General features: G+C 42.1%; 1 protein-coding gene across 1 annotated transcript; it reads right to left on the bottom strand.

The window, feature by feature from the left end:
* Positions 1 to 1591: 1591 nt before the first annotated feature.
* PARP16 (poly(ADP-ribose) polymerase family member 16) lies at positions 1592 to 19330 on the bottom strand. The gene is made up of 7 exons (XM_040414278.1): positions 19231 to 19330; positions 17585 to 17774; positions 13903 to 14040; positions 11639 to 11845; positions 8379 to 8550; positions 8068 to 8212; positions 1592 to 1862 (listed from the first exon to the last, which is right to left on the bottom strand). The coding sequence occupies exons 2-7, from the start codon at positions 17735 to 17737 to the stop codon at positions 1730 to 1732; spliced, it is 948 nt and encodes a 315-aa protein (XP_040270212.1). The 5' UTR covers positions 17738 to 17774; positions 19231 to 19330; the 3' UTR covers positions 1592 to 1729.
* Between the last annotated feature and the right edge of the window lie 2036 nt (positions 19331 to 21366).

Consider the following 21366-nt stretch of genomic DNA (forward strand, 5'->3'; position numbering starts at 1 on the left):
GTTGTGTATAGAAACACCTGAGGAGTACAGAGACTGTTCAGATACCATTGGAAACCACCTGTAGATATATTATAGAACCTGCATATAGAGACAGTTCTAATGCTACTGATAACCACCAACTCCTGTGCCTCACATTTAAGCGCATGTAACCACCAAGCTCTGCGCCACAATACCGCAACATCATGTTTGTGCCCTTTCTAAGAGACTAACCGTATGCTTGTCACCTCAATCTGAATAAGGGTACTTTCACACTAGCGTTATTCTTTTCCGGCATTGAGTTCCGTCCTAGGGGCTCAATACCGGAAAAAAATGATCAGTTTTATCCTAATGCCTTCTCAATGGAGAGCAATCCGTTCAGGATGCATCAGGATGTCTTCAGTTCAGTCTTTTTGCTATTTCAGGACGGAAAAAATACCGCAGCATGCTGCAGTTTTCTCTCCGGCCAAAAAGACGAAACACTTGCCGGCATTAATTTACATTGAAATGTATTAGTGCCGGATCAGTCGTGTTCCGGCAAAACGGATCCGGCATTCCGGTCTGAAATGCAAAAAAGATTTATACCGGATCCGTTTTTCCGGATGACACCGAAGAGACGGATCTGGCATTTTAATCCATTTGTCAGACGGATCCGCATCCGGATCCATCTGACAAAAGCCATCAGCTTGCATACATTTTGCCGGAATCCTCTGCTGCAAGTGTGAAAGTACCCTAAACCGATGTTCATGTATGAGTCACCTCCAGTTGGGTACCGTGTGCAGGTACACCCATAACTTTCTAACCCCCCTTACAAGCATGCTTCAATTTTTTTTCAATCTGTATGGAATCCAGCAGATTAAAGTGATAAAGTGTACACATGGGCTCTGTGCTATGGGTGCCATATTCGGCTCAGTTTGGAGCTTGTACTGAACTATAATACATCTGTGTGCATGAGGCCTGACGTAGATACTTTGGCCTAGGTGTCCTAATGTGTCTGCGCCTAGAATCTGTCTAAAATTTGGGCGAAATTTGGACCAACTAGGTTTTCTTAAATTTTTTTTTTCCAGACAGCCCAAGTTTACACCATATTACAGATATTTATATATATATATATATATATATATATATATATATATATATATATATATATATATATATATATATTTTTTTTTTTTTGTTGTTTTGTTATTAGACTGTAGGAAAAATCCTGGTCTGGAACTTCATCCCGAGTGTACATGCAGGTCTCATTCCATCACTCATAAATAACACATTTTACAAGAATGACATTAGTATTTAATTACCAATGTCTACGATGAGGATAAAAAGTCAGTTTTGTTATATTTTTCGGCTGTTAAATGTGAATGGGAGCAGCAGAAAACCTAACATTGCTGTGCCACTTATATTCTGATCTGACAATATAAACAGTTACACTTTTATCATCAAAGTCTTTAGAACTTTAGCTCCAGGTCTCAGTTAAGGTGCACTTTTTCACGTATCCTTTAGAATCTTCTTCGTGTATCTTAGATTGTTCTATTGCTTAGTGATATTAAAATTCCAAGTTTCTGTAGGAATATTAATAAAAATAAAAAAGACTCTCGGTTTTTCCATGCCGCTCGTGAATGACATCAAAGTTTGTAAGAATTGGAATGCTTTTTTTTTGCTTGAAGAAGTTAAAGCGTAAAGTCCGAATGGCTATGGTATAAATCCATAGCTAAGGCTTCTGGTGCAGTCTGCAGAGAAAAGACCAAGGCCTTCAGCTTAAAAGTCTGTTCCAGTGATGCATAAAAGTCTTCGAACCGCTTAACCCAATGAGAATCAGCACAAAGAGGTACAAAGTCATTAAGATAGCAAACCGATGGCTTGAAAACCAGGATGGCTGCCTGCACCTGCGTGAGTGAAAAGGAAGAAATGAAGAAAGCGCAAAGGTTTAAGAGATACATCTACAATGAACAATACAAACCATGGACACATACAGAAAAACGGGACATACGAGAACGGGTGATACTGCAAGAGTTCGGCTACATTTGGAGCTCTTGTAGTGAGGTAATTAAAGAGGCGCTGCCACCGCTCCTGACATGTCCGTTTTAGTAACTACTTGCATTCCTCATGTAAGGACAATTCTGGAGGATGTAGTCTTAATACTCTATGTTGTGCTATTCCACTATAATTCCTACTAGAAGCTCACAAATGAATTGCCAGCAGCGTGCGATTATTTCTTTATTCATTTTACTCACTTATATAGCAGTGACATATTCCACAGCACTTTACAGAGGTGATCGTTGCTTGCTGTGCCTGTGGAGCTCACAATCTAAGGTCCCTAGTAGTATGTCTTTGCAGTGTTGGAGGAAAAGTGAAGAAACCCATACAAACTCCATGATGTCCTTGGTCAGATTCGAACCTAGGACCCCAGCACTGCAAGGCACCAGTGGTAACCACTGAGCCACCGTGAATGGTCCCTGTACAGTTTGACACTGGCAGCACTGATGGGAGAGTTTTAGACTGTGCATGGACACCCTTCCCCCAATGGTTAACACTCGGGTGGATTTTCATTGCAAAGGTCCTCTTTAAATATAGTTCGATAACCTAACAGCGCTATTGTACACACCAACGTTTTATGTGATTTTTTTCCCGGAAATAGCGCCACTCTTGTCCATCGGCAACTCCCCACTATCGTAGCTAAGCCTTATTCACTTGCGCTGCAATGCTAGACACAACCCAAGAATAGCATCAATTCCTATTCCATTCGTTTTACATGCTGGTCACCCATATAGGCAGCTCTCCACAGTCCTCCACGGCTCCAACCATAACCAGCCTTCCAGTACTGTGAAGCTTAAACAGGCATTACTGTTTCAACATCTGACCTTTAGTCATCAAATGATGAAAACGTCTGCAATTTTCAAATAAATGGGTAGGTAATGGCAATGTTAACTCTTAAAGGACCCTGTGATTTTAAATTTTTGCGTTTTCGTTTTTCACTCCCTGCCTTCCCATAGTCCTAACTCACATAGCCTTTTGAGGGCTTATTTTTTGCAGGACAAGTTGTACTTTCGAATGGCGCCATTTACGGTTGCATATAATGTAGTGGGAAAAAAATTCCAAATGGGGTGGAATTGGTGAAAAAGTTATTTTTTTAAATTGAATTTTTTTTATTTATTTTTTTACACCGTTCACTATGCGGTAAAACTTTTTTGCAGTTATGTATATGGGGCGGTGTGAGGGCTCATTATTTGCAGGGCAATCTGTACTTTTCAGTGAAAATTTGAAGTGTGTGACATTTTGATCACTTTAAAAAAAAAAAATTTTTTTAAAAATGGCGAATTGGCTGTTTTTCTGTTTTTTTCCCCCCAGTTGTGCCATTTGTCATATGCCATTAATATTGTTATATTTTAATTGTATGGGCATTTTCGCCCATGATGTTTTTATTTTTTATTAAGTACTTTTATTTTAAGAAAATGGGGGTGATTTGAACTTTTATATTCTTAAAAACTTTTTATTTTTTACTTTTTTTTTTTAAGTCACCCTGGGTGACAATAACTGGCAATCATTAGATTGCCCATTGTGTTCATTGATGGCTATATAGCCATCATTGAATACTTAATTTTCAATATAACTAGGGATGAGCGAATCGACTTCAGATGAAACATCCGAAGTCGATTCGCATAAAACTTTGTTCTACTACTGTTCACAATGCAGGAGCTCCGTACAGTATTAGAATGTATTGGCTCCAATCAGCCGAAGTTATTACTTCTCGAAGTCTCGTGAGACTTCGCGTAATAACTTAATAAATGAATTTGTACTGTAAAAAATAAATTCCCGAACTCTGGTTTGGTTCCAAAGGTAATAACTTCAGCTCATCGGAGCCAATACATTCTAATACTGTACGGAGCTCCTGCTTCGTACAGTATTAGAACAAAGTTTTATGCGAATCGACTTCAGATGTTTCATCCGAAGTCGATTCGCTCATCCCTAAATATAACAATACTAGTGGCCTGTATTGGTATATTCCTCTAATAAACTTAGAAGCCTGGTTAAAGCTTCGGGCTATTAGAGCAATGTAACAGCGCTGCTTTCGCTTCCGGACTGCTCTGATGCTGTGGTCACATTTGACCACGGCATCTGAAGGGGAAAATGTATGCGATTAGCCTACATGTGAAGCGGGTCTCTACTATTTTAAACAGCAGAAACCTGGCGGCTATGGCACCAGCTGCACGTGGGAGTGGGCGCCATGTTTAAAGACCGAACTTCCGCTGTACATGTATGGCGGCGGTCCTGAAGGGGTTAAGAGCTAATTTAACATTAAACATTGACTTACAGGATAGCTACCTTACACCTGGTGGCGTTAGAGGCAGAGTTTCTTAAGAGCTCATTTGCATACCTTCCTCAAGTCGCTCTTTCCCCAAGGAGACATAGTACACCCCCCCCCCCCACACCCAAGTCCTGATCTAGGTTTCTCACCCAATTAAGCCAGTATTCTCTTCTCTGCACTGATGAGGAGCACTCAACCTAAAACAGGTGTCTGCAGATGAGATGCTGGCTTATTTAATATTAGAGTCATGTCTCAAGGCCTACTAAAGGGTCAAATATTGACTTATAGGATAGTTGCCTTACATCTGATGGCATCAGAGGCAGAGCTTGTTAAGAGCTAATTTGCATCCCTTTCTTCCAAGAATTCCAGAGGAGCTTGTATAGCTTATAAGTCTCCTCATGCCGATTAAGGCGCTCTCCCCAAGGAGAGATAGTACCCCCCCAAGGAATAATTAAAGGGATAGAACCACTAAAAATAATCCTTGCCACAATTCCATAGGGCAATTTCACACAAACATTCAGTGCAAGAAATACGTTCTGTGTGTAAGAGATATTTGTCGTCCTGAAGGCTGCTCCTATGACAAGGACCCACAGCATTATAATGATTTATAATGCCGCGTGTTACTGCTGTCAATACAAATTATTAGAGTTGAGGTCTGGCAGAGAGACACCAAATTTTAAATCATTATAACGCCATGGTTCTATGTCATAGGAGTAGGATTCGGGATGCAAAATACCTCTGATACGGAGCAGAATTTCTTACACTGAATACGATCATTTAAAACTGGCCATAAACTGATAATCTGTCTGGTCTTGGGAAGATCACACAGGTATATGGCTTTTTACAGATACAAAAAGGTCACTTGCGTTCTCTCGCAACAAACTGTGCTGTCCAGAGTTTTATCCTCAGGAATCAAAGAATGAAGATTTCTATTCAATGACTACAATCAGAGATTTTGAAACCACAAATTTGGTTGCCAACGTGTATTAGAAATCAGCATTACTTTCCATTTTACAATGAATAAACTTAAAGGAAATAGGTTACTAAAAATTGTATCTGCCAGTTAAAAACCAGATAACACAATCCTTCTTTTATAATCTGGTTTTATTTTCTGATTGCAGATTTTTTAAATTCAATTTCTGAACATGATTATGGGGACGGCCATCTTGCCTGAGCTGTTCTTAACAGTGCAGCCCCATGGTCCATAAGCACAATGGTCAGGAGGTGACCCTATTGTCCTCTATAGCATAGATTTCTAGGCATGCTCTGTGACTAGATAAGAATAGATCGTTGTTAACAATCATCTATTGTGAATGGTGGATCCAGTCTTATCTGTCATTCTAATCCTGCCTGTAATGATATCACCTCTGTGTATAGATAAGCACTGACTGCAGTAAAGTGATCTGTACAGACAAAGAAGTGGCGCCTACTACTAGGCTTAGTGGCCAGTGTGAAAACTGCAGAATTTGTTGGTTAAATATAGATAGTAAAAAACAATAGGTCATTTTCTAATAATGCATTCCCTTTAATTTAGTAAAACAGGAAAACTCCTTTAGTGCGGATCTGTCACTATGTAAGAGTAGTAGAGCATAGGGCCACATCCAATTTACTGTTATTAGCCATGAAGGCACAAAAATATTATTTTGTTCTGTTAACAGGAACAATCAAAGACTATATCAGACATTATGCGGGGCAGATTTATCAAAACATCAGATTCCAACTTACATTTTGCAAAGGAGGTCTGAAAAATGAGAGTGGAATCTGATTGGTTGCTATGGGCAACTAAGCTAGGTCTACTTTACACCAGTTTTAAAGGGAACGTGTCATCAGAAAATGACCAATTGTTTAAATCACATTTTTGGTAAACATACTGTATTTCTTTTAGAGATTTCGGTGATTTAACAAAAAAATTAAAATAAAAATCCATGTCACTATCTAGATTTGAATTTTTTTTTATAAAATCCTGCAATTTTCACACTGGCGACTAGGCATAAAATATGTCAAGACTATATGTCTTTTGAGAGCAGCCCCATGGTCCATAGACAACGGACAGGAGCTCATCCCATTGACTTCTATGGGAGAGTTTTCGAGGCATGCTCTGTGACCTGTGCAGAGGTCAGGAGCGAGCAGATAAGCAGTAATCTCTCCAACTGTGAATGGTGGATCCTGTGTTATCTATTGAGAGGTGTTACTTATCATTGTAATTCTGTCTGTGGTGATAACGATAACAGCTACTGAAAAGTTAGGGTGGGTTCACACTAGCGTTATGGAGTCCGCTATGGCTTTCCGTTATAACAGGGTTATAACGTAACATAACGGAATCCATAGGATGGAATGCAAAACGGAAGCCTTTAAAGGGAACCTGTCACCAGGATTTTGTGCATAGAGCTGAGGACATGGGTTGCTAGATGGCCTCTTTCACATCCGCTATACCCAGTCCCCATAGCTCTGTGTGCTTTTATTGTGTAAAAAAAACGATTTGATACATATGCAAATTAACATAAGAGTCATATCTTACTTGTGTGACCAGAGAAGTCATATTTTCAAGCTCTGACTCATCTCAGATTAATTTGCATATGTATCAAATGGTTTTTTTTATACAATAAAAGCACACAGAGCTATGGGAACTGGGTATTGCGGATGTGCTAGCGGCCATCTAGCAACCCATGTCCTCAGCTCCATACACAAAATCCCGGTGACAGGTTCCCTTTAAGAGGCATTCCGTTTTGCTCCGTCCTAATAGAAGTCTAAGGGAAAACATAACGGATCCGTCTGGGTCCCGTTATGCAAGACGGAAAAAAAAGTCCTGTCGACAGGACTTTGTTTTCCGTCTTGCATAACGGGAACCAGACGGATCCGTTTTGATTCCTATAGACTTCTATTGGGACGGAGAGCAAACGGAATGCCTTTTAAAGGCGTCCGTTTTGCATTCCGTCATAATGCAAGTCTATGGGCAGCAAAACGGATCCGTCCTTCCGTCTTGAGGATTCCGTTATGTTCCGTTATAACCCTGTTATAATGGAAAGCCATAACGGACTCCATAACGCTAGTGTGAACCCACCCTTACCTGTACAGAACAGGAAATCATTAGACCTAATGGCCAGTGTGAAAATTGCAGGATTATATACATTTGTATCAAATATAGAAAGTGATTTTTGCCTTTTGAAGGGTTACATGTATTATTTTTGCACGGTAATGTCCTTCTTTAGCTTTGGATAGTCTTATAATATATTACTGATCTGTTGATTCTGTACAAATTGGACTATACTTTTGTATTGTATTTGATAAAAAACACTAATACATGTATATGTAGTATAGTTGTATGCTTAACAGGGGCATCTCTTTTGAAGGTTTACGTGCATTGTTTTTGCATGGTAATGTCTCTGTCTGGTTCACCTACCTCCTTTAGCTTTGGTTGAATTTGTACATATCTGACTATACATTTGTATTGTATTTTATTTAAAAAAACTCTTTATTAAAGATACAAGAACACCAGAAACGTTAATTTTCTGACGACACATTGCCTTTAATAAATTTCCCCCAAAGTTTATGACTCCAGTGTGTTCACGAGGGGAGCGCTCCCACATGCTCTCAGTGATATAATGGGCTGCTCTGCTTGCAGGTACTGTACATAGCAGTCAATCACCTCATGAACACACCAGACTCCTAATTACGTGTCCGGGGTATTATCTGACTTCTCCTATTAGCCCAACAAAATATTTTCTGCGCCTCGTTTGGCAAATAGGAGATCCGCTTTAACAGAAAATAACGACTGGAGCACTCACCTCCTCTGCGGCTGCTCCTGAGAATACACAAGAAGGTATTTCACGCGTAACAACTGATTATTGGTCACCACAACGTATTTCTCTGGAACATCTCCCCCCTCGCTGTTCCTTGCTCTGGCTCGTTTCCGATCGATTTCAGATGAGTCTGAGCAGAATGGACACCAAGTAAATAAAAAATACACATCAATACGAATGTATAAAAGCAAGTATGAGAGTGAACATGTCATAGCAAAAAATAAAATAAAAAATGAAGAAGTCAAACAACTAAACTGCTTATGTTCTGTGGACGCACACAAGATAACATCTCTCACCTTTTTTCTTGACTTGGCACTTAACATCAGGATGATCGATCACTTCACACATTGCAACACAGCTAAGAATTGGGCCCAATATGCTGCGAGACCAGCCATGGCCGTGCGGGCTGTACAGAAGAGCTAGGCTCAGGTCGCTGGTTAAGTAAGTGCCTTCTCCAAATAAAGAGGTCTACAAGACCAAGAGAATACATGTTAAAGACATAGAAGAAAGAAACGAAAACACCCATGGACAAAAGTTATACAGAGGGAACTTAAAATTAGAATATTGTGCAAAAGTTCATTTATTTCAGTAATGCAAATTAAAATTAGAATTTTGTGAAAAGGTTCAATATTCTAGGCTCAAAGTGTCAGACTCTAGTCAGCTAATTAATCCATACCACCTGAGCAAAGGGTGCCTGAGATTGTGACTTTGGGGTTTCATAAGCTGTAAGCCATAATCATCCAAATTATAACAAATAAAGGCTTGAAATATCTCGCTTTGCATGTAATGAGTCTCTCATATGTTAGTTTCACCTTTTAAGTGCATTACTGAAATAAATGAACTTTGCACGATATTAAAATTTTTCGCGTTTCACCTGTAGATAACTAAAAAGGGCATCTATCAGCAGATTTGTGCCTATGAAACTGGCTGACCTATTACATGTGCTCTTGACCGCTGAAGGCATCTGTGTCGGTCCCATGTTTCTGCATCGCTAAGAAAAATGAAGTTTTAATATATGCAAATGAGCCTCTAGGAGCAACGGGGGCGTTGCCGTTACACCTAGAGGCTCTGCTCTCTCTGCAACTACTTTGCCCTCTCCACTTTGAGTGACAGGGCCAGGCAGCTAAAACACAATCACATAGTAATTACGGTTGAAAAAAAAGACATAAGTCCATCAAGTTCAACCAAGGGATAGGTGGGGACGTGAATCCCTGGCAATCAAAGCGAAGAGAGCGTGGCAGTTGGAGAGAGAGCCTCTAGGTGTAATGGTAACGCCCCTGTTGCTCCTAGAGGCTCATTTGCATATATTAAAAGATTATTCTCAGCAATGCGGGCACATACGAACATGGGACCAACACAGATGTCTTCAGCTGCCAAGTGCACATGTAACAGGTCAGCCAGTGTCATAGGTACAGATCTGCTGACAGATGCCCTTTAAAAGGAACACTTCAGGCAAAAAGTATACACTGTTTTGTGCATAGCACTGCTCCTAAGGGGTGGAGCATGACACAGGGAGGGAGCCAAAGAAAACCAAAGAGACAATCACTGTCATATGTTGCCCCTTCAAGCCCTGCACTAAGCACAACATGGGATCATTTTGGACCTGAATGTTCCTTCAAAGTAGTTTTCTGAATGATGGAGGTACTTTAACCCTTAGGATAACAGAGTTTTTTTCGTTTTTGCATTTTTATTTGTATTTCCTGTCTTCCTGGAGCCATAACTTTTTTATTTTTCCGCTCACATATCCATATGAGGGCTTGTTTTTTGCAGGACAAGTTGTACTTTCTAATTCCACCATTTAATATGGCAGACAATGTAGTGGGAAGCAGGAAATAAATTCTAAATGGGGTGGAATTGGAAAAGAAACGCAATTCCTCCACAGTTTTACAGATTTTGTCCCTACGGGGTTCCCTATGCGGCAAAACTGACCTGTGCCCTTCATTCTCTGGGTCAGAATGATTACAATGATAACACATATGTATAGATTTTATATGTTTAAATACAGAAAAAATAAATCAAAACTTTATTTTTTTTTTTTTTTACTCACCATATCCTGACCCCCATAACTTTTTTATAGTTATGCTTACTGAGCTGTGTGGGGGCTCATGGTTTGCTAGATGATCTGCAGTTTTTTTTTATAACATTTTGGAGTCTGTGTGTCTTTTTGTTTTACCACATTTTGTTAAATTTTTAGGGGTAAGTGAAGTGATGAAAAAATGGTGAATAGCTATTTTGATACTTTTTTTCGTTACGGAATTCACCGTATTAGAAAAATATTTTTATATTTTATTCATACGAGTTTTTTCATACGCGGTGATGCCCATGATGCTTATTTTTTTTTTTTGTAACCCCTCTAGGAGGCTACAATGTTCCCCATTTCATTTTTTAGAGACTATTACTATACTCCTATAAGGAGTATAGTAATGCTCTAATTGTTGATCTCCTATATTGGCCTGCCACCTGCTACCCAATATAGAAACTGCAGCTCTAATATGCTGTGTTTCTTTAAAGAGACCCAGCCTATTAGAAATAATGACTGGCATCCCTGATTGCCACACGGGGAGCATGAGCTTCCAGGTTTTTCACCATTTAGATGCCTTGATCACACTTGAACACAGCATCTAAAGGCTGTACTGTCGCGGGCCTCTACTGTTTGAAACAGCAGAGACCCATCGACTATGGTGCCCGCACGTGTTTAAAGACCCCACCAGCGCCGTACATGTATGCCGTTGGTAGCGAAGGGGTTAAGATGACCTCGCACCACAACATACTACCAAAATTTTAAAGAGGACCTTTCACTTGTAAAAACTATGTGAACTAAGTATGCTGCCATGTAGAGCGGCGCCCGGGGATCTCACCGCACTTACTATTATCCCCGGGCGCCGCTCCGTTCTCCAGCTATGCCCTCCGGTACCTTTGCTCTGTAAGTTATAGTAGGCGGGTCTTCCCTTGTCCTGTGGGCGTCTCCTTCTCCTAGGCTGTAGCGCTGGCCAATCGCAGCGCAGAGCTCACAGCCTGAGAGGTTTTTTTCTCCCCGGGCGCCGCTCTACATGGCAGCATACTTAGTTCACATAGTTTTTACAAGTGAAAGGTCCTCTTTAAGTCATATTGGAGAGATATGCGAGAGCCACCACTGGTGCTACTTATCTCTGAAAGGAATATAACTGGAAAGGACAGAAAGCTCCCAGCGCATACGTTGAACGTAGCCATGGGTCTCAATTCACCCAAAAGAGACTAACAAGGTAATATGTGTCTACAAACTTTTTTTTTTTTAACTGAATACGAATCTGCAGCACATTTTCCTGTACTGTGGGCCACTGCAAAACAAAAACATATACCACGCAGTATATGTTTTTCTAGCATTGTGGTCAATGGATGATTTATGACATTGTAGGGCTGTTCAGAGGCATATTTCAAAATGTATACCTCGGGCAATACTTCCAACATATAGATGTGACGTATACTTAAATCATGATGTGAACAGAGCCTTACAAATACCCAAATCAAGTGTTCTCAATGTGCGATATTAGCATCTCAGCATGCAACTTTGTCCCACCTTGTTTAGATGGCAGTGCAAGCCATTGTGCAGGATGGAATGGAAGTTCTCTAGACGGCTGCCGTGCAGGGCATACATGACATCCATCTCGCCACGTATCTCCTGGAATTTGGCGTTCAGCTTCTCGCAGTATTGTATTTCAAACAGGAAGTCAGGAGTCGGCAGAGCAAGGCTGGGAGAGCCGGGCAAGGCCTGGATTTCCTCAAACTAAAATAGTAAGGACGGGGCAGCATTAGCTCAAGGCTGGGGTGCAGTATGTTTCCAATATGAGTACAGATATTGTTCCTTGCTGAACACTTATATTCACAGTTTAGTGCTTGTTCACATCTGGATTTTTTTTTTGTCAGAAAAAAAAAAAAAAAAAAAAAAAAAACTGGATTCCAAACGGATCCCGTTCAATATACAGGGTGAAATAGGGAGAATCCATAGCAAAAATCTGTATATAACACAATTGGATTTTGCTGTGGAAGTGCCCTCGATTTGCAGCAAAAAAAAACATTCCACCATGTGAGACCTTACTCAGAGACAGTGATGCTAAAATGCACACGGGTACATCAATCAACTCATACAATAAAACTAGGTTTGTTTTAAAACTGAATGACTTACTCAAGAAATTTCCATCACTGTAAATGAAAGTACGAGTTACTGGACATAATTTAAGACATGCTACAGTCCTACAGAGGTCCTTATTTTACACCACACAGCAACATAAAAGGGTGCCTGTGGTGACAGCAGAAACCCGAATTAGTCTTACTGGTAATTCCCTTTTCACGAAACCTCCACAACGGCACCATACCCCGAGATTATCCTCCTCCTACCGAGCAGGGACAGGAGGCTTCAAAAAGGACCCACCTACATACTATCTTCAGTGTCTTCAAGACTTGACAGGCCCTAAATGCATACAACCATTCTCTCTTATTGTTTAACAGGGTTTATAATAGGTTAATAAACAATCTTAAAAACTTAGGCGGTGCAGTTGTGGAGGTTTCGTGAAAAGGGAACTACCAGTAAGACTAATTCAGTTTTTCCCCTCGCCTCCACAACGGCACCATATGCTGAGAACTATCAAATATCTCCAGGAACGTGAGGTCAATATATACTGAAGTACGCATCTTCCCTAACTGAGAAGGGTTAAATTTCGCTCACCCCATCTTGCTGTGGTTATAGGCACCAGAAACACAGTTTTAAGTGACAGATGTTTAATACTTGTTTTCTCAATTGTCTCAACTGGAGGTAATGTGAGACCCAACAGAACCAGGCTCCTTTGTATCTCCCAAAATAGGATCCGATACTTTTAGTTTCCTGCTTGTTGTTTTCTGGCTTCGGCGTTCCACGTGGTCTCCTTGCGTGTCACCATCCAGGAAGCACTCTGCAGGGTTCGCGTAATCTCGCGATAGGTTGAGCCAGCTTCTCTTTCACTGGCGTTTGGATCTGTATGGAGATCTTATGTTGACCAATATTGGATAGGTCTTTGCTCAGGTTCAGGTGGGTAGTTTTGTCACTCGCAGGACCAGCCAGACGCGTTTCGAGGGTTCTCCCTCTTCCTCAGTGGCTACGTGGAACGCCGAGGCCAGAAAACAACAAGCAGGAAACTAAAAGTATCGGATCCTATTTTGGGAGATACAAAGGAGCCAGCAACTATTGGAGCATCAACTATATAAGCGACAGGCATTCTATAGGGTAAGGTAAGAGGGTTTATAAATAGGGGGACGCCCCAATTACTAAACCCGATCATCTTTTATACTCTAATATATATGCCTTACTTAACCCTGAGTGCGGACTCTGTATGCTGTTGAAACTTATAATACCAACAGAGGAAATCCGTTGACCTATACTGCCACATCAGTGATATATTGTATGGACATAGCTTTCACATAAGAAGACTTTTTTTTCACAGGACATTGATTGTTTGATTACATTTACAGGATATTGATTTCACTAATCACTTATATGCACAATTATATGAATTATTTTTGGCGGGTATTTAGTTTATTCTAGTAATTTAACTGATTGAAGCAAGTATTCTTTGAAGCATATTGTCACCAAGCAATATATCCATCCTGCTAGCTATATATAGATTGAACAAGATCAAATTATATGTGCCAAGACCATTGATCCCAGTGCATATTGATTTTATGATACATTGTATTTTGTATTTTATATTCTATTTTACGTGTGATTTTATTATATAAACATTATCTACTATAGACATACCAGCAGGTGAGTGCCTGTTTTTATTCTTTTCATTTAAAGAACACATTTACCTTTTCCTTTTTGAGGCATTTGATGGTGAAAAGCTTCTCTGACAGAACCCAGCTTAACAGGCTGAGGAGTTTCTGGTCTAACTTCGACTTGTTTTGGATGAAGTCCTGGAGACTGGGTAAGACGTTGGTGTCGGCGATCTACCAAAAACAAAGACAGGCTTCAATACAGATTAGAAAGTAATGATACCTTTCATTTATGGCCGATGTACACGGCTTGAATTTCAGCCCGACACTCATTCCCGATAATCGGCCCGTGTAAACCTGCCGCAGATCACCTGATGAACGAGATAGGACACTCATTCATCAGGTGAAATGATATTTCATGTGGAAACCGCAATCATCATTTCTGAACATTAAATCGTGCTGTGTGAACAGCGATCTGCTGCCCACAAACAATATATCTGTATGAGAATAAGCGATAGCAGTAACCATTGCCACCCCCCTACAGTGGAGGTAACCGCTTCATGTAAATGCAGCTCTTCACCCACACTGACAAGCAGGCAATTATTGGGAAGGAACACTTCCCAATAATTGCCTATTCAGTTGGACAGTGCAAATCCACCTTTAGTGTTCTGGCGCTTCCTTCTGGACAAAATGTACACTGCTCAAAAAAATAAAGGGAACACTTAAACAACACAATGTAACTCCAAGTCAATCACACTTCTGTGAAATCAAACTGTCCACTTAGGAAGCAACACTGAGTGACAATCAATTTCACATGCTGTTGTGCAAATGGGATAGACAACAGGTGGAAATTATAGGCAATTAGCAAGACACCCCTAATAAAGGAGTGGTTCTGCAGGTGGTGACCACAGACCACTTCTCAGTTCCTATGCTTCCTGGCTGATGTTTTGGTCACTTTTGAATGCTGGCGGTGCTTTCACTCTAGTGGTAGCATGAGACGGAGTCTACAACCCACACAAGTGGCTCAGGTAGTGCAGCTTATCCAGGATGGCACATCAATGCGAGCTGTGGCAAGAAGGTTTTCTGTGTCTGTCAGCGTAGTGTCCAGAGCATGGAGGCGCTACCAGGAGACAGGCCAGTACATCAGGAGACGTGGAGGAGGCCGTAGGAGGGCAACAACCCAGCAGCAGGACCGCTACCTCCGCCTTTGTGCAAGGAGGAACAGGAGGAGCACTGCCAGAGCCCTGCAAAATGATCTCCAGCAGGCCACAAATGTGCATGTGTCTGCTCAAACGGTCAGAAACAGACTCCATGAGGGTGATATGAGGGCCCGACGTCCACAGGTGGGGGTTGTGCTTACAGTTTGGCATTTGCCAGAAAACACCAAGATTGGCAAATTCGCCACTGGCGCCCTGTGCTCTTCACAGATGAAAGCAGGTTCACACTGAGCACATGTGACAGACGTGACAGAGTCTTGAGACGCTGTGGAGAACGTTCTGCTGCCTGCAACATCCTCCAGCATGACAGGTTTGGCATTAGGTCAGTAATGGTGTGGGGTGGCATTTCTTTGGGAGGGCCACACAGCCCTCCATGTGCTCGCCAGAGGTAGCCTGACTGCCATTAGGTACCGAGATGAGATCCTCAGACCCCTTGTGAGACCATATGCTGGTGCGGTTGGCCCTGGGTTCCTCCTTATGCAAGACAATGCTAGACCTCATGTGGCTGGAGTGTGTCCGCAGTTCCTGCAAGACGAAGGCATTGATGCTATGGACTGGCCCGTCAGTTCCCCAGACCTGAATCCAATTGAGCACATCTGGGACATCATGTCTCGCTCTATCCACCAACGTCACGTTGCACCACAGACTGTCCAGGAGTTGGCAGATGCTTTAGTCCAGGTCTGGGAGGAGATCCCTCAGGAGACCGTCCGCCACCTCATCAGGAGCATGCACAGGCGTTGTAGGGAGGTCATACAGGCACGTGGAGGCCACACACACTACTGAGCCTCATTTTGACTTGTTTTATGGACATTACATCAAAGTTGGATCAGCCTGTAGTGTGTTTTTCCACTTTAATTTTGAGGGTGACTCCAAATCCAGACCTCCATGGGTTAAAAAATTTGATTTCCATTTTTTTTTGGTGTGATTTTGTTGTCAGCACATTCAACTATGTAAAGAACAAAGTATTTCAGAAGAATATTTAATTAACTCAGATCTAGGATGTGTTATTTTTGTGTTCCCTTTATTTTTTTGAGCAGTGTACTTTAATTTCATACATAAATAAGTAGTAAAGTGCACCCAGGGCGGGTCCAAACCACTCTGTGCACCTTTGCTCCTCCTGATTCCTCTGCCAGCCATTCCCTCTACTTCTTGAATTATGGGGCCAGGTTCCTGCATAGTCATCTCACCTGACCTGACCCTGTCAGTCAGGAAGGAGAGCAAAGGGCTGGGATGGATTGCACGAGGAGCAAGGGTGCACAGAGTGACTTGGGCCCGACCTCAGTGCACTTTACTGCTTATTCGCATAAAGATTAAAAGTTATTTTTTCTCCAGAATGAAGAAACGGATTGCTTAGTGATCATTAAATTCAGCTGAGCTAGACCTACAAGGCATTGTGCCTGGTTGAACTGTGAATTTATTGGTAACAAACTCTCTCTAAATAATTCTAAAAATAAGCTTAATCCTCATTAAGTATTACACCTCTTAGTATAAACCATAAGGCCCCTTTTCACACGAGCGAGTCCCACGCATCGGACTCGCAGCGTGTGTCAGGGAGAGCATCCGTCCTGACCTCCCAGCACTGCTGGGGTCGCAAAGCATTATATTGATTAATGATGCCATGTAACCCTTACAGTTCTGAAATGTATTGGATAACATAATGCTGTCAGAGTTATACACTACACCCAGAAATCTAAGGGTTACACAGCATCATAAATTAATATAATGCTATGTGACCCCGGCAGTGCTGGGAGGTCAGGACAGGAGCATCTGCATACTCATGCTGCGAGTCCGGAGTGTGACACTCGCTCGTCTGAAAGGGGCCTAAGGAACATTCAATAAACTCAAAATGATTGCTCAATAAGTGGCTTTCACAAATTACCACGCCTGTAGGTAGCTAGAAGCTAGTATAACATTAGTTTCAGATTTGATGACTGCATGGAGCTCTTTATTTTATTATTCAGACTTCAGAATTTAAAAGGAACCTGTAGCCATGAAAATGCAAAATAATCCTTAGGGAGCAAGTTATAGAGCAGGAGGAGCTGAGCAGACTGATCTATGGTTTTATGGGAAAAGATTCAGTAAAACTTTTAACTTATCCATTTAAATTCCTGCTCATTTTGGCTTTGAAGTCCAGGAGGCGGTCCTATCAGTGATTGACAGCTGTCTCTGTATACACAGTCATAGAGTCACTGATAGGACGGCCTCCTGGACACCACGTCCTAGCAACCATCAGTGAAAAGCACATTACATCTAGAAGCAATACGTTTTTCACTGAAGCCCCATTCACTTCAATGGGGCCAGGGCTGCGTAAAAAACACAGAATGTAGAACATGCTGCGATTCTCACACAACGTAGAAATGATGCATTAAAAACAACGCTCATGTGCGCAGACCCATTGAAAGGAATGGGTCAGGATTCGGTGTGGGTGCTATGTGTTCATTTCACGCATTGCACCCGCGCGGAAAACTCGCTCATGTGAAAAGGGGCCATAATGGAGGATACTCTGTGTTGCAGGTAATCCAATAACTGACAACGGAGGCACGTACGGATGATGTACTCACCAAGGTGTCGAAGTCTTTGTATTCGTCACTGGTATAGAAGGGAGGAAACGGTCTTAGGACGGAGTCTCTCTTGTAGCTGCGGAGGGCAGACACAAAGAGGCTGCATTTCAGATCTCCTGCTAGTGGATCCCTAGCGATAATCTGCTCTACCATTGCTTTACTCCAAATTCAGGAGACACAAAAAATTGTTCTGTGGACGTAAAAAATAAAATGTCATGTACGAGGAGATAGGTCATAGTGAGGCTGCGTTATCAAGACGGTAAATGCCTAGGGCTGTGTTCACGCTTTTGTCCTATACATGACGTATATGTTAAAGAGGACCTTTCATGGTTTTTTATTAATTGAGATAAATACCTTTACTTGCGGGGTGGGGTACCCATCCCCCCCAAAGCCCCCCCACCCGCTGATTCTGCCACCCTGCCTGATTGTTTAAAATATTGCTCCTACGCCCCGCTGCAATTTTCGCGCTCAGTATGTTAATCCTGAGCATCGGTACAGGGAGGAGACGCCAGGGTTCCTTAATGGGATTCTCCTTCTTCCTGGCTGTGCCGCGGTCCAATCACAGCGGAGAGCGCTACCGCCAGGGAGAAGGCGAGTGTTTTTTTCTCCCTGGCTGTGACGCTCTCCGCTGCGATTGCTGAAAAGTGATCTATACAAACTAAGAAGCGATGCCAATAATTAGGCGTAGGGGCCAGTGCAAAAACTGCAGGATTTTTTATAAGGGGGTTGTCCCATCTGGGACATTGATGGCATATCACTAGGACAGGGATGACCAACCTACGGCTCTCCAGCTGTTGTAAAACTACAACTCCCACCATGCCCTGATGTAGGCTGATAGCTGTAGGCAGACTGGTCATGCTGGGAGTTGTAGTTTTGAAACATCTGAAGAACCGCAAATTGGCCATCCCTGCACGAGGATGTCAGATAGAAGTGGGTGCCAGAGGCGGGACCCACACCTATGTCAAGAATGGGGTCCCCCAAAGTGAAGGAGAGCGCACTGTGCCTGCATGGCTTCATCGCCATCTTCCAAAAATAGCCATTCCAGGGATAGGAGCGGGTCCGCCAGAACAGGACTTCTATTATGACGGAATGCCTCTTATAGGCTTCCGTGGTGCATGCGGTCATAGAATTGCGCTACGGTCCGTGGTAGCGAAATCCATGACGGAATTCTTAGATAACCCGAACCTTGTACGCCGAACCTGAAAACAAAATTGCTCAAACAAAGTTAGTATAACATCACCGAAGGTTCTTTAAAAACATGTTTAACATAAAGACACGATAAAGTCGCAGTATGACGTCCATTATTCTCTATGAGAACACAACATCTCTAGTGACTAGTGTCTCATTTCCGGACATGTCTGTGGTGCGGCGAGGCTGCATGTGACTATATTTCCCATAGGAAATAACGGAAGTCACGCTGCTCTCCGCACTGTTGTAGGCAGCGCGTGTCCCCAGCTTTCACCACATACATGTAAGGCTATGTCAGGCTGTGCTGGGGCGGTCATACCTACAGCCACTTGTATGGCTGCCACTGGCATCACACAGTACATGCACTAGAACTACAGCTCTATGCCATGAAGTCACACACAGGGTTAATCTATGGGCCCCCTGGAGGGACAGAAGCCATTACACCCGGCAGCTCTCACCTGATTTCCTCATAGACACCAGGCAGCTCATGCTCCCTTCCGCACAGCTGACGTGTCTTCCAGCAATCCAGTCTTTCAGCTGCCCTCCATCCTGCCTGTACTGTACATCATAGCAGTACGCTACACAGGCACGAGTGGCCATACCTCTGGGGGGGCTTCAGCCGCAAAGCTCTCTGGGAAGTGTAGTTTAAACCACACGTGTGTGCGGTGGAGGAGCCTGCTGCCCATGTCTCTCCTGCTGATGTAAATCTAGAAGTGTGGAGCGCGCCCTAGTGGTTATCGAGGGTAGTTGTCATAGTGACCGCTGCCAGAAAGCGCTCCATCATTTACAACATGTATGCTGGACATAATCATTGTTTTATTATTTACAGACTATTCATATTTGTATAGAATACAGTTATTTACAAATTTCTTACCCTTCTGAGAGTCCATTACACAATCACCTAATCATTTGACTGAACCCAGGCACCCAGAATTATTTTGGGTGACCACTTTCCAAAACCCCCAAAAGGAGAACATCATACCTGGGACAGTGGGTGACAACACATGGAAACTGTCATCTATATACCAGCGTCAGAGGACATTACAGGGAGGAGGTATAAGAGGAGAGGACTACAACTCCCAGCATGTTCAGGCTGTTATTATAAGATATCGGAAGATGCTGCAAGGAGGAGGTATGAGAAGAGGACTACAACTCCCAGCATGTCCAGGCTGTTAATGTGTGATAACAGAGGACATTACAGGGATGAGGTATAAGGGGAGAGAACTACAACATCAAGAATGTCCAGGTAGTTATGGGCTATCAGATGATATTTTAGAGAGGGGGTATATGAGGAGAGGACTACAACTCCCAGCATATCCACGTAGGTATTATGGGATATCCGATAGAGAATATTTCAGGGAGGGGATATAAGAGGAAAGGACTAGAACTCCCTGCATGCCCAGGCCATTATTATGGGCTATAAGAGCACATTTCAGAGAGGAGTGTAAGGGTCCATTCACACGTCCGTTGTTTCTTTCCTGATCTGTTCCGTTTTTTGCGGAACAGATCTGGACCAGATCTGGACCCATTCATTTTCAATGGGTCCTGAAAAAAAACGGACAGCTCAATGTCTGATTTTTTTTCAGGACCCATTGAAAATGAATGGGTCCAGATCTGGTCCAGATCTGTTCCGCAAAAAACGGAACAGATCAGGAAAGAAACAACGGACGTGTGAATAAGGCTTAAGAGTGAGGACTACAACTCCCAGCATATCCAGGCCATTATGGGATATCAGAGGACAATTTAGAGAGGGAGTATAAGAGGAGAGAACTACAACTCCCACCATGTCCAAGCTGTTATTTTGTGATATCAGAGGACATTACAGGGATGAGGAATAAAAGGTGACAACTATAATACCAAGCATATCCAGGCAGTGATTATGGGATAGCAGTGGACAAGTGAGAGAGGAAGTATAAGAGGAAAGGACTACAACTCCCAAGGTTTGTAAGGCTCAGAACTTCACCACTGCTGAACTCTGCTGGCACCTGCGCTGATCACATAACGGTGATGTCATCACAGGTCTTTCAGCTCTTGCACTGTGGTAGAGTATAGTGCCCACCTGGCGGTGCATATGCATAATAATTGAAAGTTGTGGTCCACTTAGGGACCTAAAAAAAAGTTTAAAAAAAAAAAAAGTTTTGAAAAATATAAAAAAATATTAAAATTCTAATCACTTTTCCCCAAAAAAAAAAAATTAACTCATGGGCATCATAGCATGCAAAAACACCCATACTATTAACAAATTTAAAAAAAAAAAATTATCCTGCATGGTGAATGACAAAGGGAAAAAAAAATGTCAAAGTGATCAAAAAGTGATACATACCCCAAAATGGTATTAGCAAAAACTATAGATCGTCCCACAAAAAACTACAGAAGTTTTAATTTTTTTTCAGTATTTAAACGCAAGAAAAACGATATGTGTGGTATTGCCGTAATCATACTGCCCTGGACAATGAAGAGCAGCAATGAAGTCAGTTTTGCCATATAGTAGACACGTTAAAAATAGAAACTGTAAAACTGTGGCAGAATTACGTTGTTGTTTTTTTCCAAATTCCACCCTATTTGGAATTTTTTCCCACTTCCCACAACATTGT

Source organism: Bufo bufo, chromosome 1, assembly GCF_905171765.1.
Source record: "Bufo bufo chromosome 1, aBufBuf1.1, whole genome shotgun sequence".
Classification (NCBI taxonomy): domain Eukaryota; kingdom Metazoa; phylum Chordata; class Amphibia; order Anura; family Bufonidae; genus Bufo; species Bufo bufo.

Excerpts from the sequence above, each read along its gene's own strand:
- PARP16 (XM_040414278.1), bottom strand. The coding sequence starts at position 17,737 with ATGGTAGAGCAGATTATCGCTAGGGATCCACTAGCAGGAGATCTGAAA. Across the intron at positions 11,846-13,902 it reads AATGCCTCAAAAAGGAAAAG|TTTGAGGAAATCCAGGCCTT; the intron begins GTAAATGTGTTC and ends TTACTATTTTAG. Across the intron at positions 1,863-8,067 it reads CAGGAGCAGCCGCAGAGGAG|GTGCAGGCAGCCATCCTGGT; the intron begins GTGAGTGCTCCA and ends TCACTCACGCAG.